Genomic DNA, 26,404 nt, shown 5'->3' on the forward strand with positions numbered 1-26,404 from the left:
TCACGATTGGCGAGCTGGAACTCCAATGCGTCCCTGTTGCATCCCTGCACTCCACCCGGGAATCACCTTGGTTTCATCACTCTCACAGGTGCAAAAGGCACGGGTGAACACTTCCCGTTTCCGAACACAACCAAATTTCCTCGGTCGAGTGACCCAACACAACCAAAGTAGCTCCAGTGTGGGGTTGGGGGAGGGAGTCCTATTTGTTGTTCCCACCTGAGCGTTCCACTGATAATTGATCAATTCAGAATTTGATAAAATGGGATTATTCATCCGAGGGATGGACGGTATTGATATTCTTTCGAGTCGATTATTATCGTCCCTCCAAATATCGACGATATCGTGACATATCGACATTGTGCGATCACTTACACTAACGTAGCGCGACCACCCGGCGGTGATAGCTCGCACACATTATCAATGTCTCTATAACCCTAATGATGACCCACGTTGCAATAACTCCAACATATACCTGTTTATCACCATTGTCAAATACATCATTTTTGTTTTATGGGTGTTTCTTAACATTGATTGTACTTTTGCGGAATGGCGACATCGGACTTCATCTCTACTGTCGGGTTTGTCTGTCCATCTAATCCCGACACTCGCCACACCCTTCTTGTGGGGACATCATCATGGTGTTGTTTTTTTTTTTTGAAAAATAAAACAAACAACAGGGGGATATATTAATCGGCTCCATCTGTCTGTCCGTCACACGATGTCCTCCTAAAGCGGTTGGGCAGAAATTCACCAAACCTGGTGGTTATGATCACAGCATGGCACGAAGGCGCAAGAGCAGTGAAATTTTTGGTCTTTTTTTTTGCACGCTTCGCAATCTTGATAAAAGTTCTCCTTGATAAAAAGTCTGAGTCAGCGTTCAGATTGTCCCGGTGCAAATGGTCCCCGTCCTCCTCCTCCTCCTCCTCCCCAGGCACAGGCTCAGGATCCTCAACGGAAGACCCCGATGAGGCAGGATAACTGGCAAATGAGATGGGACGAAGTTGTCTCACCAGTTGCATGAACAGCAACAGAGACTGGTGGTGGTCTACCTCGTTTTTTATTTATTTATTTATTTATTTTACTAGGACCATCGTTTTTATGACAAAATGAGTCCACGTCAATATTCTTACTCGATCAATGAAAATAAGTCTCAAAATCTTCAGTTTGCGATACTGCACACCACTTTCTCCAGTTATCGAATGTGCCGATACATCGACGGTTTCAAAAATGTCGTATCGTATCGCATCGACGATATTTTTTTTTTTTCAATATGTGATCGCGCCGATAATATCGAGATATCGCCGAGCCCCGATATATCCTCATAACGGGAGTCTGCTGCACATCTCCAAGCTCCTCCATGAGCCTTAGACAATGTCGAGAAAAAGCGGTTGGCGAGGAGTTTCTGCAAAAAGTAAATGCGGCACGTGGACTGGTTTCCGCAACGGGCAAGGTAATGTCGTGAATGGTATTCAAACGCGAGTGTTTCGTGTCTTCGCCAAACATTCAAACCAAACAAACCACTCAACACGGCGAGGACTCGATTTCCTCTGACTATCGGTGAGCGATGCCGCCTCATTCACCTCCTCGTCCGGATGGAACTTGATGAGGAAACATTTGCGCTTGAAGCTCAGCTTGCGGATCTTCGACCAGTTGAAATTGTTGATTTTTGTAATGTTCTGTATGATAAACAAAACAAACAAACAAACAAAAACATTTCTCACTCCACACATTAAGTAAAAATTAACTACAAGCAGAAAGAAGCCATGGGTTGGGGAGGGGGGGGAATATGTAAATTGCATGCAAGGAAGTAGAGACGAGAAGACACATAGATGTGCTACAGGCCTGGAAGACAGCAATGCCAGAGTGAGTGACAGCCAATCGGATGGATGTTCCCTCCTTGTCATGCGCCGGGTACAGACGAACGCCATAAAGGTCCTGCCTTCGCGCCATGTCCAGCAGTCGAGACTCTGCTTGCATCGGCGACATCTCACTATTAAGGACAACGAGGGGAATCTATTAAAGGCTCTTCATCTGAGAGTCAATTTGACCTCTGAAATGACTGGAATAAAACAAAAGATGTTTGGTGGAGACATCTTTAGATACACGAGCACAGTACCCGCCCGATAAGCGATCTTGTTCCAAGCGTGCAACACGTTCTTCTGACACATCCCTTTATTTTGGCGGTGTATAGGCAACAGACCGCTAGCCCCGATAGCTCCCGAAATAACGTAGGTTATGTACATGAAGCAAAAACATGCCTACTGCTTATGTGCATATATCATATACGTGGTTATATAGCTCAGATAATTCCAATTGCACTGGCCCATAAGCTGACACAAGAGGCCTGAAGCCTGAGGCCTATATGTACCGTCGCCTCAACAAGGCCCGTGACGCCGATCGGCTCCAACCTTTTGATATTTGCTGACCCTTTTAACAGTCACTGAAGTTGTTTTACACTGAACGGAAAACTTATATGGAGGGCATGGCGATTGTGAACATGACACTTCCCAAGATGCGTTAGGCCTCCCAAAATGGTGGACGTATGATTTTTTGTTGTTGTTGAGGTTACAATTGTGAGTGGCTATAAACTAACAGCTATAAACTACCATGCTGGTGTCTCACAAGCAGGGCAAGGTATCAATGTGCACGCCGTCCTTCGGATGGATGTTAAACAGGGCATCCCTTCTTATGGCATTCGTGGGTGGATGTTAAAGATCCTTAGTGAAGAGGAGGCGAGCTATCGCCAGCACCCTGAGCAAATTACAAATTCCTGTCCTAACCTAGAGAGGGCATGCATTGGTGGCACAGCCACTCCCTCAGCCAATGAAGCTACTCCCAGCTATGTGCTGAATATAAAAGAAGAAAAAGAAGAAAGCACATCCTCCTCGCACGGAAACACACGCTCCTCACTCCATCATACAAAAGCTGCGATTTCGTGACTTTGCACAAAGTTTAAACTTTAAAACTTGCATTTACACTTTACGAATACACTTACAGCAGGTTTTCGTGGAAGTTGAGGAGTTTCTCTACGATGTAGTGTTGCGTCGGGAAGTACGTTACCGTAGCTACGTGCCGTCTGTCCATCTCCTCTTCAAAGTCCCCAACATCAGCTGTGAGACATCAGGGATACAGAACAATTGTTGCTTTAATACCAATTGGAGACAATTATCTGAACAGTCAATGCAAAGGGTAACTGAAGTTAAAAAAAAAAGTTGAGGCTCATGGAGGAGTAGCACACTGAACGGATCAGGATGTAACAGCCAGAAGGAGGATGCAAAACACGCATTCACGAGATCGAAGAGGATGTAGAAGTTGATTCGACAGACAGGGAAAATAAAATAAAGGAAGAAATGAGTGGAGATGAGCAGTGATTGTGGATTTCGGTAGTTTTGCCAGAAGAGGGATGATGGTGGACGACCATGTAAGCCCTGCAGGAAGCTGGGGCTGGGGTGGGGGTGGTGACAAAGCACAGAAAGAGCAGAGGGTGCAAGACCAGAAGGGAGTCAGTAGAAGACAAAGAGACCACCAACCTGTCTGTGATGGCCAAGTCGTAAGCTCACAGACTCGGCTTCAGCACAGGAGATTCCAATGCTCTTATAGGCCTTGGTTTTGACAGCGTCAAGCTCAGCAAGATGTGAGGCAGGGTAGCCAGTCCAGAGGGGAGAGCAGTGCCCCATCGAGCTGCAGATGGAGGAGGTCTTGCACGTGGATAGGAGTTCAGGTGTGCCAAGGAAGGAATTTGTACCACGGAGGATCAGCAGCTGGCTTTGGAGGCCACGTTGAAATGTGGTTCGCGCAAAACAAAAGATCGTGGCTGAGAGTGAGACCCAAGAGTTTCAATGACGGAGCCTCCTCGAGAGGATTGTTAAGAAAGTACAGTTCTTTCAGAAAGTATTTACGCTCCTTCACTTTTGTCACATTTTCTTGTGTTAAAGCCTTAATTTAAAATGGATTAAATCGAAACTTTTGTTGTCACTGATCTACACAAAATACCCCATCATGTCAGTGGAATATATATTTTAAATTTTTTTTTACAAATTAATTGGAAATAAAAAGCTGAACTACTGTATCTTGAGTCAATAAGTATTCAACCTCTTTGCTATGACTCTCCAAATTGAGCTCAGGTGCATCTATAATTCCTTCGATCATCCTTCAGATGTGTCAACAACTTGATTGGAGTCCACCTGTGGCCAATTCAATTGATTGGACATGATTTAGAAAGAAACACACCTTTCAATATGAGGTCTCACAGTGGACTGTGCACGTCAAGAGAAGAAACTCCATCATGAAGTCCAAGCAACTGTCCGTAGAACTCCGAGATAGAACTGTGAGGAGGTGGAGATCTCGGGAAAGGTATAAAACAATTTCTGGAGTGTTGAAAGTTCTGAATAACACAGTGAGCTCAATCGTTTGGAAATGGACAGAATATGTAACTCCCCAGACTCTTCCTAGAGCTGGCCGTCCGACCAAACTGAGCAACCGGGCAAGAAGGACCTTGGTCAGGGAGGTGATCAAGAACCTAATCACCACTCGGAGAGAACTACAGAGTTGCTTGGCTGAGATGGTAGAACTTGCCGGAAGGACAACAGTCTCTGCAGCACTTCCCAAATCTAGACTTTATGGTAGAGTGGCCAGACAAAAGGCACTCCGGAGAAAAAGGCACATGTCAGCACACCTGGAGTTTGCGAAAAGGCACATGAAAGACTCTGAGAGCATCAGGTAAAAGATTCTGTGATCTGACGAGATGAAAATTGAACTCGTTGGCCTGAATGCAGAGCGCGACGTCTGGCAGAAACCGAGCACAGCTCATCACCCATCTAACACTATCCATACTGTGAAGGATGGACATGGCAGCATCGTGTTATGGGGATGCTTTTCAGCAGCAGGGACTGGGAGGCTTGTAAGGATAGAGGGAACAATGAATGGAGTCAAATACAAGCAAATCCTTGAGGATAACCTGCTTCAGAGTGCAAAAGACCTTCGACTGCGGTGAAGATTTACATTCCAACAGGACAATGACCCCAAGTATACAGCCAAAGCAAAACTGGAATGGCTTCAGAACAAGAACGTGAAAGTCCTTGAGTGCCCCAGCCAAAGCACAGACTTGAATCCCATTGAGAATTTGTGGTCGAGACCTTTTCAAACCACATTTAGAGAGGGCACCACAAAAACCAAACGACGTCAAATTAAACGCAAAAACAATAAAAAAAAAACAAAAAAAACAACAACAACCAGGATGTTAAACAGCGTTTGCTACTACACCTGATGAAATCAAACAGTTCAGGTGTATCAGTGCTTCAAGGTAGATTATACAATTGGATGGAAACAACAACTTTAACATACACAGAGACCAACACCTTGCCTGCACCGAGTAAACTTCAATATGCAGGACTGTTGGGGCGGCAGGTGTGAGTCAGAGTGTGAATCAGGGACCTTTCTCTTCCTCACTGAAACAGCAATTAAGAAGCCGGTGATTTGGGATGATTTATTTTGTCGCAAGGCAAACGCGGCCAATGTGCCCAAGCGGGGTCATTGCGATTGGAGTCTGCTTCCTGGCGACACAGACGAGAGATGTGCCAATCGCACTCGACCATCCTCAGGAATCCGACCTCCACCCCCCCCCCCCCAGGCATCCAGTTCCAGTGGGTAGCTCGGTCTCCCCTCGGATTTCCATTCCGCATTCTCTCCATCGCCTTCTTGTGCCTCCATTCCGTGCGCTCCAGGGTCTCCTTCCATGCATTCCAGGTCCCCCTCTCCTTGCGCTCGCGTGGATTTGGGTTTAGATCGTCCTAAGGATGTGAAGAGTTGAAAACACCAACCGAACATCCAATGTAGACCAGACAGCGGCTTCATGAATGAAGCCAGGGGACAGGTATGCAAAAACAACCCATTTCTACCCGCATCGAGTCGAACAGATCAGACTGGAGGAGAGGATACATCGTTACATTGAGCAGGATTGCTCAGGTTAAAGTGTTTACGATGCACAAAAACAAAAAAAGCATCAAATCATCGGGATCCAGGGTTCATGATCATTTTGGGTGTTATTGGTGCAAAGAGACCCAATTTTGGAAGAATTTCACTCTTCATTCAATGTAACAAAGAAGACCATTCAACGATTGGCTGCATTAAACCCGACCCTCGTCGGTGGTTCCCGTCCTCAAGCCCGTCTCTGGTTCATTTGATTCAAAGACTTTGCACCACAAGTTGAGACCAAAACACACTTTCCCACAATGAAGGCACCGATGCATGATCATGACGTGGTATAGCATTCATGTACGCTACAATAGGATGGTAACCATTGTGTTCATGGTTAGAGCGGCCAAATACGTATGCGCACACACACCTTTTTTATGTTTTTTTTTTTTTTTTACAGTATCTAACGCTCGTGATGGAAGTACCACGCACACATGGACATATGGACAAAAATATGAGACACAACACACGACTGTTAGACAAACAGTCAATGTGCTTTCGGGGAAGTGCCATTACTTCAAGGGGCACTCTGGGTATGTGCATACCTGGTGTTGGCTTAATGGTTAGGGTGACGGGCTTTGGATCCTAGGATCCTGAGTTCAAATCCCGCTCGGCTGTTGAATTAACACCAGGTGGGGTTGACTCTGCCTGTCATCCTTCCAAGGTCAGCAAAATGAGTGCCAGCTTGCTGGTATCCTGTGTCGGAGTGGCGACCCGTCCAGGATTGTGCCCAATAGCCAAGGAGACTGTTTCGGCAGCACCAACGCTCTGCACAGAGTATGGTCCCAATGTATGGATGGATGGATGGATGGATGTGTACTCACGACGTCACAGCAATGGTGCTGCCTTTCTTACTGCACTCTGCGGAGCATTTCCTCAGGAAGAATCTCCTCCTCCCCATGGATGCCAACCTATGGGGATTGTCCGTGCTCTTATCCTTACAAATGCTGAAGGTCAAGCAAGGACGGACCATTTTTGAAGTGTTTGGTCCTAGCAGGGGCTACCCAACGTTGCCGTGGGGAAGAGGTGGACGATACCCGACGCTGCCCGGCTGGGTGAGCTTTTCCCGGTGGTGGTTTCAGGGTGTGTCGTACATTGAAAAGCTACGGAGTTATTGGCCCAATGGTGGTTTCCTTTTGCCTGTGGCAGAACTGCCAGATCCCACATTCCAATATACACTCTATACCGGTCAAGGCCAACGTGCGTTAGCTTTAGACCTTGAGCAGATTCTTTAGACCTTGAGCAGATTCTGATGAAACGCACACACACATCGATGAATCACCCTTTAGTTTATCGATGGGTCAGGATTCAAACCCAGGCGAGATAGCTTCGAGGCGAGTGTGCATACCTTTAGGCCATCCTGCCAGCCCCATGCAGGTATTGCGGCTCGTGGAAGAGCAGAATAACGAGGTGCAACGGATCGACAAGATGAGGCAAAGGGGGAAACAATGGGACAAGAACAGAAGGATGCACCACAAGCAAGAGGGAAGGAATCGTGAGGGTCTCAGCGAATGTATCAAAGCTCAAAGGCACAGATGAGAGAGAGCACAAGGTAGTGGAGGATAGCCAACTCAAAATACCGGATGGAAGCGCTCGAGACGACAGACAAAGGAAGATAGTTCCGTAGGCGAGAGAAGAGGAGGGATGAATGAATGCAGGTGAGTGTTCAGGTTTGGACTTGGAGAGGGTAACAATTCAAAATTATACCCTGCACTGGTTTACCTACACGTCCCGAATAATGATACGATTAAAACAGACCGATGCGCCCATTCCGACAGGACAAGTAAGAGTGTCCAAGCTGAAAAATGAAAGTACCATTTTTGTGATGAATATCCTCCTGAGCAACGAGTAGAAACAAATCCAGATCAGATTTGAATCCCCATCAAAATAAAACTCACTCGAGAAACAATTCATTCGAAATTCAAACAATTGGCTTTTTTCCCCCTCCTTCGTTCCGTCGATACTAAAAGTGGAGAACACCAAATGGCGCCCAGAAAAATTGCACCAATTATGTTGGTATTTCCAGATCACCTTGCAATAGGCAGGCTGCCATTACTGCCGCGGCCGTATCTCCACCCACGAGCTTCCCCACAGCCAGGTCATGACGAACCTGCAGTGCAAACTGATACCTGGAGACAGCGCAGGGAGAGGAAACATCAACAACTGTGGGAGCTTTCGGTAAGGGCAAGGTCATTGGGTCACAAGGGCAGGGAGAAGACACATCAAGTGTTAGCATGAGAGCTTTAGAAGGGAGGGCAAGGGTCATTGGGTCACAGGGCTCATTGGTGAAAGGCTTAGCATGACAATGTTACCTGCACTTTCCAAGCAAAGAAAGCGCAGGTAACGACCCTTGGATTAAACCGATGGCACTCGCCCTGACATTTAACAAACACATGCACACAGTCTGTCAGAATGTCGGGTTAAAGGGCTTCTCAGCTTATAGGGGAACCAGAACGATCGAGGAACTCTCGAGGAACTATTGAGGAACTCTCGAGGAGCTATTGAGGAACTCTCGAGGAGCTATTGAGGAACTAGGGAGGAACTATCGAGGAACTATCGAGGAACTCTCGAGGAACTATCGAGGAGCTATCGAGGAACTAGGGAGGAACTCTCGAGGAACTCTCGAGGAACTCTCGAGGAACTCTCGTGGAACTATCGAGGAGCTAGGGAGGAACTAGGGAGGAACTATCGAGGAACTATCGAGGAGCTATCGAGGAACTAGGGAGGAATGATCAAGGAACTATCGAGGAGCTATCGAGGAACTAGGGAGGAACTATCGAGGAGTATCGAGGAACTAGGGAGGAACTATCGAGGAACAAGGGAGGAACAAGGGAGGAACTATCGAGGAACTATCGAGGAACTATCGAGGAACTATCGAGGAACTATCGAGGAACTAGGGAGGAATGATCAAGGAACTATCGAGGAGCTATCGAGGAACTAGGGAGGAACTAGGGAGGAACTATCGAGGAACTAGGGAGGAACTATCGAAGAGTATCGAGGAACTAGGGAGGAACTATCGAGGAGTATTGAGGAACTAGGGAGGAATTATCGAGGAACAAGGGAGGAACAAGGGAGGAACTATCGAGGAACTAGGGAGGAACTATCGAGGAACTATTGAGGAACGATCGAGGAACGATCGAGGAACTAGGGAGGAACGATCGAGGAACTATCAAGGAACTAGGGAGGAACGATGGAGGAACTATCGAGCAACTAGGGAGGAACGATCGAGGAACTAGGGAGGAACTATCGAGGAACTATCGAGGAACTATGGAGTTCATAGAACATGTTATCCCATGCAGCGTTTCCAAATATATGATTCAATATATATATATATATATATATATATATATATATATATATATATATATATATATATATATATATATATATATATGTAATGATTTTAAAGGTCGTATGAAAAAAATCTGGAAGTTGAGCACCGTTGATGCAGTGTCTTATCCACCGCCTTATTTAACATGTCCAAATACAAAAGAACCTGGAGATTTTTGGAAGCAGTAGCAAGGCTCCAGTATGTGTGTTCTACAGTGTTCAAGTATATAACTGAATTGAAATAACACAAAGATTGTAAAAGTCGTATAAACAAATTAATTCTGGAAATTCACCGCCGTTGATGTGGCGTCTTTTACACCACCTTGCCAAATATGTTACGTTCGTTCTTCGTGCCTGTTGTTTGTGTCCTTTACGAAGTCCCGAGAAACAGTAAGTTTCCTGTTTGGAATGATTTTTACCCTCGCCGAAGGAGAGAGTATTGCATTTGGGTCCGTTTGTTTGTTTGTTTGTTTGTCTGTTTGTCTGTTTGTCTGTTTGTCCGCACAAAACTTTCGTGTTTTCCTCCGCAACCGCTTGTCGGATTGGGACGAAATTTTCACCATCGGTGTGACTACTCATGTAGAATGTTTCAATGATGATCATTACGTCATAGGTCACGTGGTGTGGCAGCCATATTGGAAAAATGGAAAAACTTTGGACCTCTGTCTCTGAAACGTCACCAAGGAAACACCAAGGAAAATGCCTTCCTTATGACGTCATAATTGCATATGTAAAACACCACATCCGATCAGTATGAAAATGTTTGAGGGCCCTCTCGGGATAAAATGGTCCACAGAAAAAAAAACGATTCATGACATCATGGGTCACGTGACTCGGCCGCCACATTGTTAAAAAAAACCTTCAAAAATCTTCTTCTCTGACGTGGTTGAACAGATCGAGGTGAAACTACACGTATGACCGTGTATCCACAAAGAACAAAAGGTTCACACGTATGACATCATTGGTCATACGCTTTGGCAGCCATATTGGATTTACCCAAAAACCTATAAAAAAGACACCACTCAAAAGAAGTCCTGGCGAGGGTCTGCAATCGCTGATTGCTCTTTTACTTGATCAATTCTGCTTCACTGCCACAAAGGGAGGCAGAGTCAAAAAATTCTCTCACTTCTTTTTGCGCACGCGCGATTGGGACAAACTCAGAGCCAAAGTACTGTTAAACCACAGGTTCGTTTTCCGATCAGTGTTAAAAAAAATAGAACATTCAATGGAAATCAAGTTGTTCCTCAATCATAAACTGTCGTTTGTGGACGGACGGACAGACAGACACAAACAGACCAATTGCTTAACCCCTCTTATCACTTTGCGTGTGTGGGGTAGTAAGGAACAACTACTAGCTATCAATGTATCATTTCATGAGAGCTTGGAAACAATGTCAATTGTGATACAACTGCACTGTTGAGAAAACAAATAAAACTCTCAAGTGAAATGTAATCAGAAAACGAGTAAAAGTGCCGAACGCAATAACGCGCAACAAGGAAAGTGAAGCATATTTTGTAGTATTTGAATTCAGGATCCGTTTCCTGTGCAAATTACTATGGACAAGTTACCGACCGTGCGAGGATATCCCCGAGGGCGGTCGAGAGCCAAACAAGACTAGTGGGAGTAAGAATCAGTGACGACAGACTAAGTTTGGACTCGAACCCCACCAACTTCCTCGAGCAACACACAGGGTCCATTTTTCAATCCCAGACCCGCACCATGATGATCGGTCACGATGAGCGCGATGGAGAATGGACCCATTCAACATTCAATCGACAAGAAACTCTCATGAAAAAGTGGCTCTGGCAGCCGCCACTACCCCCAAACCCTAACACCCCCCCACCCCCACCACCTTGTGTCCCTACACCACGTTCCTATTACTTCTGTGGACCGTTAAAGCTGAACTTGACACATAGAGAGGACAAACCAGTTCACGGGACCACTCGAGAGAAAATGAACTTGTGTGCTTTCAGCAGGTCTTCTAATAACCAAAAACAACCCTCAAAGAGCCGATTTTGATACAACAAACATGGTGCACCGACTGTGAGGATCGAACATTCGCTCAAGATGCATGTAGTATCCAACTACATACAGCCTGAGCAACAGGATGATCATGAATGAAAGTTAAATTGGGAAGAGGGAGTGAAGAGCGATTAAAAATCAAAGTAAATGTGCAATTTGTTTGAACGGCACTCGGGGAGAAGCAGTACAACCAGCTCCCTCCCCTCGCTCAGAAGTAACACTGCCCCCTCCTTTCCTCCAGAATCATTTGTATTCAATCAATCAAACCACAATACGTGTTGGCAAAGAGAATAGATTACAATGCCTATTGATAGACAGCAAGACACAGAGGCCTGAAACAAAGCAGGACTCAGCTCCAGGTCAAATAGAGGGCCGACAAACAGACGTGGCTCGACAGCGGCAGTACCTGGTAATCTCCTCCTGCAACTGGCTGGGATCGGGTGGGAAGAATTTTACGGCGAAGCTGAAGTGCGACTTCTTGGCCTCTGGTTCCGACAAGGGAATAAAAAGAGAGAGGTAGAGATAGAGAGAAACGAACGAATGTTAACAAACCAAGCTCGAGGGAGAAATCAAAGAAATTGAAATCATATGAAATGGGGTGTGGAGCACGCACTCTTCACTTGATTGCAGATCGGTTTCAGAGGATCGAGCCACACCTAGGATGGACAAGGTGTACCGTTAACAAAAATGACAAAATGGAGAAAGAACCGAAAAAACATTCAAACATATTGCGAAACACAGCACGACACACAGGTGTGGGTGTAATATCTACGACAGTGTATCCAGAGAGAGAGAGAGAGTGAGAGAGTGCGAAGGTGGTGATTATGCATGGTGATGTTGCTCAGTGGTGCATGTGCTGTGCGGTTGAGGCCGCCCTGGAGGAGCTGTAGCAAGTCAAAATACCGTGACTTGATTACTGGAAGTGGCGGAAACAAACGTGGATGTGGATCTGGATGCAGAGCGGAGTGTCGGGTGAGCAAATTCACGATACGTAACGGCGATTTAGGCGTGAGTAATATTTATGACAACGTAATTGGTTAAAACGATGTGGCGGTGATCGTGTCGGCCGATGTTGCTTGGTTGTGTGTGTGTGTGTGTGTGTGTGTGTGTGTGTGTGTGTGTGTGTGTGTGTGTGTGTGTGTGTGTGTGTGTGTGTGTGTGTGTGTGTGTGTGTGTGTGTGTGTGTGCTGCGGTGCTGGGGCGTTCGCGAGGAGCTGCGCTGGAGCACGCCCCAAAACGATGCAGACGAGCAGGTTTCAGTTTAAGAAAGCGACATCGATCAGCGTCTTGGCACCGTTGTTTTGTTGATTGGTGATCAACAACAACAACAAATTTGGAAGAGGATTGGGTTATTCATTTGCAACAAGAGAACCTCATTGCACAATCACTTTCATTGCTAAATATGGACCAAAACATAACTGCAAGAATCAAAAGACCAATAATGATGGAAGATCATTCACTCCGTGTGTTGGAGTTCAGCGGAGGGTGATCTGGTGACCTGAAGGGCTGTACGTATGAGACTCTTTACGGAGTGTCGGTGCTGCCGGAGTAGTTTATTGGCACGGCTTATTCTGGGTGGTTTGTCATCGCCTTCTCAATGGTAGTTAGCCCACGCTCACAAAGAGAAAAGTGGAGTTAAGTAATCGGTCCCGTACGTGTACGTGCGTGTCCGCATTTTCGTCTTCCATTTTCCCTGGAACCGCTTGTCGGATTGACAAAATTTTCACCATTGGTGCGACTACTCATGTAGAATGTTTTAATGACAATTATGACGTCATTGGTCATGTGATGGAAAGCCATGGTAGCCATGTTGGAAAAAAGGGGTAACATTGGACCTCTGCATCTCCGAAAGCGCTCCATGTAAAAAATTTAAAGCGCACACGTCAAGTACCTCCTCATATGCCTGGTGTTGGCTTAATGGTTGGAGGGAGTGGGATTGGCGGGAGTGGGGGGGGGGGCTTGGGATCCCAGGATCCTGAGATCAAATCCTGGTCCACTGCTTAATTCATCCCAGGTGGGGTTGACTCTGCCTGTCATCCTTTTGAGGTCGGCAAAATGAGCGCCAGCTTGCTGGTATCCTGTGTCGGAGTGGTGACCTATCCAGGATTGTGCCAAATTGCCAAGGAGACTGCTTCAGCAGTACCAATGCTCAGTACAGAGTATGGTCCCAATGGATTGGATTGGAAGTACCGCCTCATGGGGAACAAGTGTTTAAAACAATATATATTCAATCATGTTATAGGTGTCGTTGTTTTGACATCATAATTGCATTCATAGAATGCTACATCAGATCAGGATGAAAAATTTTGAGGGTCATCTAGGGATAAATTGGTCAACAGAAAAAAATTATGATGTCATCAGTCATGTGGTTTGGAAGCCATATTGTTCAAGAAAAAAAAAAAACCTTCAAAAATCTCCGAAATAGATGAACAGATCGAGGAGAAACTTTACAGGTATGACCACCTATCCATGAGGAACAAGATGTTCCCCACCTATGATGTCATAGGTCACATGGTTTGGCAGCCATATTGGATTTATCCCAAAACCTTTGAAAATCCTCCAGAACGGCTGGACAGATCGATGGGAAACTTCACACACATGTTCCCCAAGCCTTGAGGATACCAGGGTGTTCATGAATAATTGATAGGTCACATGGTTTGGCAAACACATGGTTTCCTTACATGCTGGTAAGGAAGCGATGCCGGTACAGAAGACATGTCAGTCCGGAAACGATGCCGGTACAGAAGACATGCCGGTACGGAAGCGACGCCGGTACAGAAGACATGCCGGTACGGAAGACATGCCGGTACGGAAGACATGCCGGTACGGAAGACATGCCGGTACGGAAGACATGCCGGTAAGGAAGACATGCCGGTAAGGAAGAGATGCCGGTACGGAAGCGATGCCGGTACGGAAGAGATGCCGGTACGGAAGAGATGCCGGTACGGAAGCGATGCCGGTAAGGAAGACATGCCGGTACGGAAGACATGCCGGTACGGAAGACATGCCGGTAAGGAAGACATGCCGGTAAGGAAGAGATGCCGGTACGGAAGCGATGCCGGTACGGAAGAGATGCCGGTACGGAAGCGATGCCGGTACGGAAGAGATGCCGGTACGGAAGCGATGCCGGTAAGGAAGCGATGCCGGTAAGGAAGCGATGCCGGTAAGGAAACGATGCCGGTACGGAAGACATGCCGGTAAGGAAGCGATGCCGGTAAGGAAGAGATGCCGGTATGGAAGAGATGGCGGTACGGAAGAGATGGCGGTACGGAAGAGATGCCGGTACGGAAGAGATGCCGGTAAGGAAGAGATGCCGGGAAGGAAACGATGCCGGTACGGAAGAGATGCCGGTACGGAAGAGATGCCGGTACGGAAGCGATGCCGGTACGGAAGCGATGCCGGTACGGAAGCGATGCCGGTACGGAAGCGATGCCGGTACGGAAGAGATGCCGGTACGGAAGAGATGCCGGTACGGAAGCGATGCCGGTACGGAAGCGATGCCGGTACGGAAGAGATGCCGGTACAGAAGCGATGCCGGTATGGAAGCGATGCCGGTACGGAAGAGATGCCGGTACGGAAGAGATGCCGGTACGGAAGCGATGCCGGTACGGAAGCGATGCCGGTACGGAAGAGATGCCGGTACGGAAGACATGCCGGTACGGAAGCCATGCCGGTACGGAAGACATGCCGGTACGGAAGAGATACCGGTACGGAAGAGATGCCGGTACGGAAGAGATGCCGGTAAGGAAACGATGCCGGTACGGAAGCGATGCCGGTACGGAAGAGATGCCGGTACGGAAGAGATGCCGGTACGGAAGAGATGCCGGTAAGGAAGAGATGCCGGTAAGGAAACGATGCCGGTACGGAAGAGATGCCGGTAAGGAAGAGATGCCGGTACGGAAGAGATGCCGGTAAGGAAGAGATGCCGGTAAGGAAGAGATGCCGGTAAGGAAACGATGCCGGTACGGAAGAGATGCCGGTACGGAAGAGATGCCGGTACGGAAGAGATGCCGGTACGGAAGAGATGCCAGTACGGAAGAGATGCTGGTAAGGAAGCGATGCCGGTATGGAAGACATGCCAGTAACAGTGATTAAAATTTTTTAATCTATTACTTATTTATTTGTTATTTATTTGTTATTATTTATTTATTTGTTAACAAATCGATATTGGAAAAAAAAAAATCGAAACCGATCGAGCCTCCTCCAGAATACATGATTTCCCCTGATAACAAACATTGCACATGTTATTAAAAAGGTGATTTCAGGAAAAAAAAATACAATTCAGAAACTCGATTCACAAGCAACACCTGCACTCACCTCATTTCCCATGGAGTCCATGAAGAGGAGGCCGAAGTAGTCGCTCTCGATGAGGTCCAAATGATGACAAACCAGCTCAAGCAAAGTCTTTCCGTTGCTCCTGGACTGAAAATGCAACATTGGTGATGCGATGAGACATTGCAAAACACGGATGCAGACAAACAACAAAACACACACACAAGGTACCAAGAAACAGGAAATTTACAACAACAAATGTTCACTCATTCAAGATGACAAAGCAGAACGTCACTTGGCAGTGCGCATGTCGCCGCCAGGCTGAACACGAATCGGCCACATCTGGATCAGGACCTGAACCAAAATCTGATAATTTCATCCTTGTCATGCAACCAACCTGTCCAACAAATTTTGTCGGAATCTGTCTCCCTTTCTCTCCATCCCTGAATGACTCAAGCTCGAGCCTCATCCACCAGTGTTCATGCAGTGCTGTCTTTCTTTGTGCCTTAAATCATCTTCGCCATCCCAATCGTGATGTCTGTCTTCATCTCTGGCATTGGAATCCTCAAATAGAACCCTTTTTGAACTGCGTACGGTATTACAGTGACAAACTCCTTTATGTCGGTACCATCCACCAACTCATCTGTGCACCTGGGTTCCCATACATCTGCTCAACGCCCCCCCCCAATGTGACCCTTGCTTCATGGCCCATGATTACGTGGCTATCTGCCCTATGACCCCCCCCCCCATAGCTTCTTTCACTCCCCACCCCTCTCCTACTGTCCTGCCCCCAGCTCTCCCGTCCTCTCGCGCGATGTCCCACCACCAGCTCTCCCACGACGTCCCGCCCCCAGCTCTCCTGTCCTCTACCGCCACGTCCCACCACCAGCTCTCCCGTGATGTCCCGCCCCAGCTCTCCCATCCTCTCCCGCGCGACCCACCCCCAGCTCTCCCCTCCTCTCCCACGACGTCAAGCCCCCAGCTCTCCCATCCTCTCCCGCGACATTCCACCCCCAGCTCTACCATCACGTCCCGCCCCCAGCTCTCCCGTCCTCCCCCACGGCGTCCCACCCCCTCATCCACCAGAGTCCCACCCCCCTCTCCACCTCCCCTCGTGTCACATCCCCTCCATTTCCAATTCCATATCATCCCACCAACCCCCACTCTATGCTCCCCCACTTCCTCCACTCTTTCCTACTTCCTGCCAACAGCATATCCTTCCCCCATACCTAACTCTATGGACCTCCAACATCAAAGGTCTTTGCTTCAATTTGACAGATCTCTTAATCCAAGATGTCAGTGGTAAACCAGACATTATCTGCCCAACAGAATTCATCCTCCCATAGGATGTCCCTGGTTCCTCAGTGTCTCTTCTTGGGTGTTGCCTTTTCTGGTTCAACAGGTCAGAACCCCCACCACCCCTGGTTTCAGATTAAAATCTTGGTTTCTGACCCAGCCAATCTGATTATACTATTCCAACAATGGAATGAAGCCCTCAATCTCAGAAATGAGATCAGGGCTGTCTCTGGAAATATCTCGAGCATTTCATAGTCTGGCACTCCCCTTTGATCTCCAAACTCTGCTTATGGCATTACAAGGCCACCTCCTCTCATGGATCACCAACTTCCTCCATTCCCATCGTCAGCGTGTAGCTCTTAATGGAGATCCCCTCATCTCCTCTCCCCGTCAAGGCTGGAGTGCTCCGAGGCAGTGTTTAAGGTCCAGTCTTGTTCATCTTCATCTTCATCTTCGTAAACGATCTTTCTTATTCTTTGGAACAATCTGCCCATCTCTTGGCTGATAATGCCCCTCTCTGCCGTATCATTTCTCATCCTTCAGACAAGCAGGCAGCAGCCTCTTCCCTCTCTGCAGGTCTTGATAGAATCAGGAGCCGGTACAACTTTTGGAATATGTCTTTCAACCTCAACAAATCTGTCTCATCCTCATCCTGTCTCTCCGAAAGGACCGTCTTGCTGACTCTCACATTTGCTTCCTCAACAAACCTCTTGAAGAGATCAAGTCACTCACACTTGAAGACATCACCACCAGCCAGATTGGGAAGACCAGATTTCCAAGATGACCTCCAAAGCTGGCCACAGACCATCTTTCCTTGGCCAATCTGAATTTTTGACAACTTATCTGGAGTGCCTATGCAGCAGGGGTCTCCAACCTTTTTGGGCGGAGGGCCACAAAACCAAAGTGGTGAGGGGCGGAGGGACGCACCCAAAAAAAGGACGCTAAATTCTGGGGAAAAAAAATATATAATTAATATGCGGAAATTAAAAAAAAAATTAGTGCTGAATATATTTTTCTTGCCAACGAATATGACAAATGAATAATCGTGTGAAAAACACACGTGTCTAATATGAATCAAAATCATCATAAAAATTACAGAACGCTTTGATCATTGACCCTGACAAATTGGCAGTATCGCGGGCCGCATTGTAATGTAAACTTAATATGGCACCGCGGGCCACATAAATCCGTCTAAGGGGCCGCATGTGGCCCGCGGGCCGCATAAATCCGTCTAAGGGGCCGCATGTGGCCCGCGGGCCGCAGGTTGGAGACCCCTGCTATAGAGAGTCTACACCCCCTTTCAAATTTTTCATCTTTTGTTGCCTGATTACCTGGAATTAAATTCCATTAAATCAGACTTTTTCCACCTTTAATTACACATCGTAACCCACAACTTCCAAGTGAAAAACAAATACTACAAATTTCAGAAAATTAATTAAAAATACAAAACTAGGATATCTTCGTCGGACAAGTATCCACCCCCCTTATCATAGCAATTGTAAATTAGCTCAGGTGTAACCAATCACCTTCAAAATCACACACCGAGTTAATTGGCCCCCACCTGTGTTAAATTGTAGTGATTATGATTATTGCCTCCACCACCGAAGGTAAAGGAGGATGTTTTCACCCCTTTCTGTCTGTTTATCTGTGTGCAGGACGTCTCAAAAAGTTGTCGACGGATCCGGATGAAATTTTGTCGACAGGTTCAGTGTGTGACGAGGACAAACTGATTCGATTTTGGTGAAGATCCGGATCCGGATCTGGATCCGACAAGTAGAATTTTAAAATGATTATAATAATTATTCACCATTGAGAGGTAGGACTCAAAAACGATATCCAGCATGATATTTTAAAAATGTACTGGGCCCGAAAAGTTCTTGTGGATCAGGCATGACGGGGGCGGACGTGTGTGGTCAACCAAGTGCCCTTCCAGTTTCAGAATAAAATCAGCTGTTATTGTAAGTTTCCTCTGCTGGGTCGTGCATTTCACACCAAACACTCAACCATGAGCACCAAGGAGCTTTCAAAAGACCTCCAGGATAAAGTTGTGAAAAGGCGCAGATCAAGGGATGGGGATAAAAATATTACAAAGGCCTTGAATATCCCGAGGAGCACAGTCAAGACAATCATGAAGAAGTGGAAGGCGTATGGTACCACCAAGACCCTGCCGAGATTAGGCTGTCCCTCCAAACTGGATGACCAAGCAAGGAGACTGATCAGAGAGGTCACCAAGAGCACAATGGTAACTTTGAAAGAGCTACTAACCTTTATGGCAAAGACTGATCACTGTGTGCATGTGACAACAATATTCCAAGCACTCCACAAGTCTGGCCACCCTGTACGTTACGGTGGCAAGAACGAAGCCATTACTCAAAAAAGCGCACCTTGATTCCTGTTTGAGGTATACAAAAACAAAAACCACTCCGGAGATTCTAAAGCTATGTGGAAAAAAAGTTTTGTGGTCTGACGAAACCAAGATGGAACTTTTTGGCCCAAACTCAACACAGCACATCACCCAAAGAACACCATCCCTACTGTGGAGCATGGTGGTGGCAGAATCATGTTGTGGGGATGTTTGTCATCAGCAGGAATTGGGGCACTTTTCAGGATAGAAGGGATAATTGGATGAAGCAAAATAAAGAAAAATCCCAGAGGAAAACCTGCTGCCCTCTGCATGAAAGCTGAAATTGGGACGGAACAAGGGTGTAGACTTTCTATAGGTACCGTACAAGACATTCATTCACAACTTGATGGAGTACTGCTCTCCCCTTTGGGCTGGTGCCCCCGTCTCACGCCTTGCACTTCTTGGTACTGCAGTAATCAAGGCCCACAAGCTCGTTGGGATCTCCTGAGGCAAAACCGAGTGTCTTGGCCTGTTCCTCTCATCACAGACAGGTTTGTGGCCTCCCTGTATTCTACCGGCTTCTTTTTGGTCTGGCACCCTCTGCCCTCTCAAGTTTCTGCGCTGTGCACATGGTCGACCATTAACTCGCTTGTTAATCTCCCAAAATCCAGGCTCACTGCTCACCTCCTCTCATTTGTTCCTCTTTTCTCTCTCCTGTGGAAGGAACTTCCCCAATCTGTTCAGTCCCATTCTTCCCTCCAAGGCTTCAAGACGTCTGTTGACCACTACCTTGGGTCATCTCCCATCTATTCTCATGATTGCTTCTACCTCAAATGACCCCATTCCCAAACACTCTGAAGAAGGGTATCCGTCGTTAACCCTTCGCGGACACGACATTTCGGAAAGACTTTCGTTCGCCGAGCTCGAGTGTCCAGGCCAAAATACGACAGCATCTCCGTGTTCTGGATCAGTTTTTGCATGGCTCGCGGTGTGGCTTGCCTCCTTCGACCCGCTCCTGAGCGGCAGAGGCACCGGAGCCAGAGAGAGTGTGTGTGTGAAAGAGGTTCAGAGACTCATAATGCTGGGTGGTTTGCAACCGCTTTCCCAAAAAGATAATCAGGAATTTTGGGGGATTAAACACCGACCGACATCGACTTCATCACCCGGAAAGGAACTGTGGGATTGTTCACGTCCACAAGGGAAAAACTCGCAGAAACACAGCCAGCTTAATATCACCCAGTTAGGAAAGTTCTTAATGATAAAGACATCAATCTGCCTTCCAGTAGGTTTGAGGAAGGGAGAGAGCTCCACTTGGCCAAATTGGCTCCTCCAAACGGGTGCGTCAAGTTTCCGCATGCAAATCGTAAAACTTCCTCAAAACCATTATCTGGGTTATGCAAGATAAGACATCATGTATAATTGGGCCACGACAAGGAAAAGAGGATTCCTCTTGCAAGATTTTTCGACCCATTTCAAATCCCGTAATTCACATCTCCGCCGCTGTACGTCCTCCATGACCGAGTGGATGTGGAAGGGAGAAGAGTGAAAGCACAAGGAAAACGCAGAGCGAAATGACCGTCAGGGGGTAACGTGCAACCACAAATGTGACCGACAGTGTGAATTGGGAGTTAAGAGGTTGAAAAGACCTGCCAGGGAGTCACCAAGTAAGGGTAGCGGTGGGAGAGTAGGGGGGAAAGAAATTAATAAAGAAGGTTTATAGAGGAGATACCGCTCGTGCGACATGCACGGGATAGTAGTCGGTGATGAAAAGTAATAAACCAAGTTCACACCCACATTGTGCTGGATTCAAACTGTGATGAGAACTTCACGTGATGCAAATAGGCAGACGGATCAAATGCAAATAGAGCGGCAAATTTGATTGGTCGAGATGATGTAAAATGCCGTAATATTTTCCCCTGCTGCCCCTGCTGATTAGAATTTGGCAAGGATGCTGGCACAAGGGCATGCCCTTTTTGAAAGGCATCAATAGATATGACAATGGCTTCGCCCTCCGGAGGATAGTGCACTTACTCACGAAAACCCTCCTCCTCCTCCGCTTCAGTCTGTCTGTCTATGTCTCCTCCTCATCCGTCTGTCTGTCTTTCTGTATGCTTCCTCCTCCTCCTCCTCCTCCTCAACTGCTTCAGTTTGTCTGACTGTCTGTATGTCTATCAAAAAATTCGAAAATAATTCCAAACAGGAAACAATGTTTTTGGGAATGTCCGAAAGGACACAAACAGACATGAAGGACGGAATTGATGTGTTAAATAAGGTGGTGTAAAAGACGGCATTTCCAAAATGTAAAAGACGGGTCACGTCAACATTCAGACAAAATGGCGGCAACCAGAGATGCAACGCCTGAGCTCACTACTTTAAAATAAATATCGGGGGGGGGCAACCCTTCCCATGCCATTTTACTCAAGACTGTGCGGGATAAGGGGGTCTATGATCTCGAGTTATTAGGGTACCCGATTCATTTTGTTCAGATTATTATTACCTCCACTACCGAAGATGGATGTCTGCTTGTCTGTGAGCAGGAGATCTCAAAAAGTTATGGACGGATCCGGATGAAACTTGGTGGACAGGTTGCGTGTGTGATGAGGACAAATCCATTTTTGTGAAGATCTGTGGCCAAAAACGTTCTACTGTGGCCAAACGTATATAGCATCATATTTTAAAAAGTTGTGGATTAGTTATGGCAAAACTTGGTGGATGACTGTGTTGGAGTGGCGACCCATCCAGGATTGTGCCCAATAGCCAAGGAGACTGATTAAGCAGCACCAACGCTCTGCAAAGAGTATGGTCACAATGGATGGATGGGTGGATGGACGGATTGGTGAATGAGTGGGTAGATGACGAGAACAAGCCGATTAGATTTGGTTCAGGTCCGGATGCAGACTCCGCCAATCAGTGGATTCCAAAATGTAAACTTTTCAGCCTGGTGGAGGTCTGTGCTCCACCGTGCGTCGTTCTAGTTACCCTCGCCAGAGGAGAGGGTCTTGCATTTGGGTCCGTCTGTTTGTCTGCACAGAACGTGAGTACTGTGTATTAATTACATTAGATCCTTTAGAACCCTAAAAACCTTTACAATCCTACAACCACAAAGACCATAAAGACCATGAAGACCCACAAATACTCCAAGACCCATAAAACTCTTTAGGACTCCAAAGACCCCTTAGAATTCTGACACCCTTAAGGACACCAAGACCCTTTAAGCCCCCTTAGATCCTTTAGACCCCAGAGAGTCTTAACCCGAAATAGGTGTATCCATATGCCTCATGTTGGCTTAATGGGAAGGGTGGCGGGCATGGGATCCCAGGAGCCTGAGTTCAAATCCTGCTCAGACATTGAATTAATACCAGGTGGGGTTGACTCAGCCTGTCATCCTTCCGAGGTCAGCAAAAATGAGAACCAGCTTGCTGGGATGATTGAGCCATTCAAGTATCCTGCGTCGGAGTGGCGACCCATCCAGGATTGTGCCTTATAGCCCAGGAGACTGTTTCGGCAGCACCGATGCTGTGTACGGAGTATGGTCCCAATGGATGGACGATGAATCCATCCATATAGAATAGATAAACAAAGGATTAAGACCCATAATATCCTGTCGACCCCATTACACCCTTAAAGCCTTTAGAAACCGGAAGACCCTTGGACTCATTTTTACCCTTTAGGCCTTCACACCTCTTCATACCTTGAAGACCCCTTTGACCTTGAGATACTTTTTCTACATTTTAGGACCCTTTAGACCCCTTCAGACCTGAAATTACACTCTTTAGACCCCTTTAGAGTTAAGACCCATTTAGACCTTTTCAGACATTTCCACCTTTCAAACTTTAGACCTTCAGACCATTTGACCTTTGCAACGTTTCAGATCTTTGACCTTTACACATTTACAACTAGACCATTTAGACCTTTCATTTGCAATCAACGACCTTTCATTTTAGTACATCCTTCCATTTATTATAATATCACATAAATATATCTGATATAATTATATTATAATATCACATAATATAATTATTATAATATTATAATTATTTTGTGTGATAATTATCACACAAAATACACAAAACAAGTCCTGGTGAGGGTCTGAAATCTCCGTTTGCTCTTTCCTGTTATAATTGTGATTCCACGGGACATTTTCACCGTTTATTCGCTGTTAAATTTGTTTTCTCTGCAACCGCTTGAGAAATTGACACAAAATATTCAACATAGGAGTGCCTTCCCATGGATAATATTTTTTTAATGAGAACTATGATATCATTGGTGACGTGGTATGGCAGCCATGTTGGATTAAAAGAAAAACTTTGGACATCGTATCTGAAATCGCTGAAGAATTTTTTTTTTTTTTTTTTAACTTGGTACAGGCCAGGTACTCCCCAGGGAGAATAAAATTTGATAATGATGACATCATCAGTGTTCTAATGATGATTTCATAATTGGAATGGTTCAAACACTTATCCAATCGCTACAAAAAAAACGTTTGTGGTTGATCTACGAATAAATTTGTCAAGAGAATTAAATTTACGACATGGTATGGCAGCCATATTTATTAAAGGAAAGGAAGCAAATATAAAAAAAAAAATCTTGTCAAACTGCTAAACCAATCTGCACAACTAAAGCACGAGTCACATTTGCTCTACGGCTTGGATACGGCGGCCGTACCCCCCCCCCCCCCGAATTGACAGAAACGTGCAGCGGCCGCAGAGTTTCTGAGGTGGCCTCAGGGTGGCCCTACGCCGTATGGCTATCTTTTACAGGCCGTAGGGGTCTCCGTGGAATTAAAGCACGGAGTTATAACTTTTTTCATTTCTAGGTTGGCCGTAGCAATTCGACAAGCCGTAGCCACGACGTAGATGTGTTCCACATCGACCGTACGTAGGGCGTACGGTGGGCTTGCGTTATTCGTGCGTTTTCCGTAGGCTCTTATCAATGAAAAAAGAATTTTGCCAACCCCCAAAAAATTACGGCGGCCGCACTAATTCCACGTTCGCCTTGGGACCCCCCTGCGGTTGCCTTGCGGGCACCTTGAGGCTACCTTGCGTCTGCCTTGAAAATTCTATGGCCGCCGCAGGAACGCCCTAAAGTCACCGTGCGACATCAAATCAAAGAACGTACGGCACCCCCACGTTTTCGGTCTCCACAATTTCTAAATACCCCGAGCGGCAACCCGAAAAATAAAAACATATGTGACTGCTACATTGTGTGACCGTGGAAATACTGCGGCCGCCCTATAATTGTGAGTAGCCGTAGATTTTTTTGACCCTACAGCTGCTGAGCCAAATGTGACTGAAGCATAAGTACATCATCGAGTACCCATGGGGATAAAAGTTTGATCAGTAAAATATCATCGGTTAAGTGGTTTCAGAGAAGAGAATTTTTAATTGTTTTCTTTGGAAACCATATGAACCAGGACGTCATGCTTATCAAACTTTATTCCTCGAAGCTCGCAGTTTTGTAAGCACCCACCTATAAACCACTGCCCGCAGTTACAAGTGGAAGTTTTTGGGATCGACGAGCCACGAGAAATATCTTCAGATATAAAACACAATTGGTGTTTGTGTATTTGTCTGTTGCCCGACATAAGCACGAATTAAGAAGGGTTTTTAAAGGACATTCTTTTAACACGAATGTGTTCACCGCAGTCTATTTTTCAGGATAAATAAATAAAAACTCAAACATTTTTCATAAAACAGCAATTACAATACTTCTGTTGGAATTGCAGACGGTGACTTGCAACGCGGCACTCACGGGCGGTGTACAGAAGCGTTTTAAAAAAAATAACAATAAATTCAAGGTGCAAAGAGGTGAAATTTGCTGCATATGGTGTGAAACGCGTGCAGAGTAAAACGAGTGTTCATTTATGTCCACAGGATATCTGATACATAAACAAGAGAGAAGCACACCTGATGCTAGGCCGAGGCTTCAGACTTTGGCATGCTCACTGTCTTCTAGGATGTTTTGTTTTGACGGAACAAAGAAAATAGGGTCAGATTTGTACATGTCGTGCTTCAAAATGACACTTCTTGCGACAAAACATCATATCTTCAGTCTCCTTGAAATATTTCAAATAAAATAATTTATTTCAAACAGTTATTTTTGATGGCCTTTTATCCAGTTGTTCGATAAAAATTATGCGATACGATGGCATGGTCATTGGAATGGGCAGCATGGGATGGCATCATCACCGGAACGGGCGTCGTTCAGCACCAGGAATACCTGCTCGCAGTTATAAGCCGCAGTTCCAGTCAACTATTGTTATTATTTATTTATTGACACTCAGCAGTTGGGTTGCCAGTCGTGTTGTGATCACAAACGTCACGAGCAGAAACACGGAAACACTCAAACATCTTACTGGCAAGCTGAACTCTTTCTGGCTCTCATCAAGCAGTGTGACACTCGTGGCCATCATCTTGGAACGGGTTGGAGGATCTGGCAGAGCCTCGGCTTCACTGCTCATCGTGTCTCCCGTGGGTTTTGGGAGGGAATCGCGCTTGCGGTACGTTCCTTCCGTTTCCTCCATGATGGAAAGCGATCACTCAACGCGACCTGAACGAGAAAGGACAAAGAGGGACAATAATAAACATCGTTTTACAATCACCAACTACTTGGCAGCCATAAAAGGAATGAGTCACCATTCACCACTGCTTCCCTTGTGGGTGACAATTTTGTTTGACAATTCGATATCTCTCCTTCTTGGTTTGACAGTAGTTCCGAACCCAGGCTTGGAGGGCCTGGAGAAACGATTTGGAGGATGTCGATGGCGCCACCCGTTTCACTTTCGTTCCTATTTCTTGAGTATTAGCATCAATTATATAACCACACCATTACCAACATTGATTATATAACCACACCATTATACCAACATTGATTATATAACCACACCATTATACCAACATTGATTATATAACCACACCATTACCAACATTGATTATATAACCACACCATTATCAACATTGATTATATAACCACACCATTACCAACATTGATTATATAACCACACCATTATCAACATTGATTATATAACCACACCATTATCAACATTGATTATATAACCACACCATTATCAACATTGATTATATAACCACACCATTATCAACATTGATTATATAACCACACCATTACCAACATTGATTATATAACCACACCATTATCAACATTGATTAT

General features: G+C 46.0%; 1 protein-coding gene across 4 annotated transcripts in view; it reads right to left on the bottom strand.

Annotated features, from left to right (window-relative positions):
- Positions 1-25,827, bottom strand: part of LOC147009167 (FERM, ARHGEF and pleckstrin domain-containing protein 1-like) — a 62,835-nt gene extending 37,008 nt beyond the window's left edge. For 3 of the 4 annotated variants that reach the window (XM_085862694.1, XM_085862693.1, XM_085862692.1), the window contains exons 1-9: positions 25,593-25,827; positions 15,643-15,747; positions 11,939-11,981; positions 11,732-11,810; positions 8,005-8,102; positions 2,996-3,110; positions 1,843-1,990; positions 1,581-1,676; positions 1-44 (exon numbers count right to left, since the gene is read on the bottom strand). The exon at positions 1-44 is cut by the window's left edge and continues 120 nt beyond it. In XM_085862694.1, the coding sequence (XP_085718820.1) occupies positions 1-44; positions 1,581-1,676; positions 1,843-1,990; positions 2,996-3,110; positions 8,005-8,102; positions 11,732-11,810; positions 11,939-11,981; positions 15,643-15,747; positions 25,593-25,760 (896 nt within the window). In that variant the 5' untranslated portion in view covers positions 25,761-25,827. Of the gene's footprint in view, positions 50-1,580; positions 1,677-1,842; positions 1,991-2,995; positions 3,111-8,004; positions 8,103-11,731; positions 11,811-11,938; positions 11,982-15,642; positions 15,748-25,592 lie in introns of those variants that run through there. The other variant, XM_085862695.1, reaches the window with a different exon arrangement.
- Between the last annotated feature and the right edge of the window lie 577 nt (positions 25,828-26,404).

This window comes from Eptatretus burgeri, chromosome 17 (genome assembly GCF_056783735.1).
Source record: "Eptatretus burgeri isolate ZD-2024b chromosome 17, Ebu_testis_v1, whole genome shotgun sequence".
Lineage (NCBI taxonomy): Eukaryota > Metazoa > Chordata > Myxini > Myxiniformes > Myxinidae > Eptatretus > Eptatretus burgeri.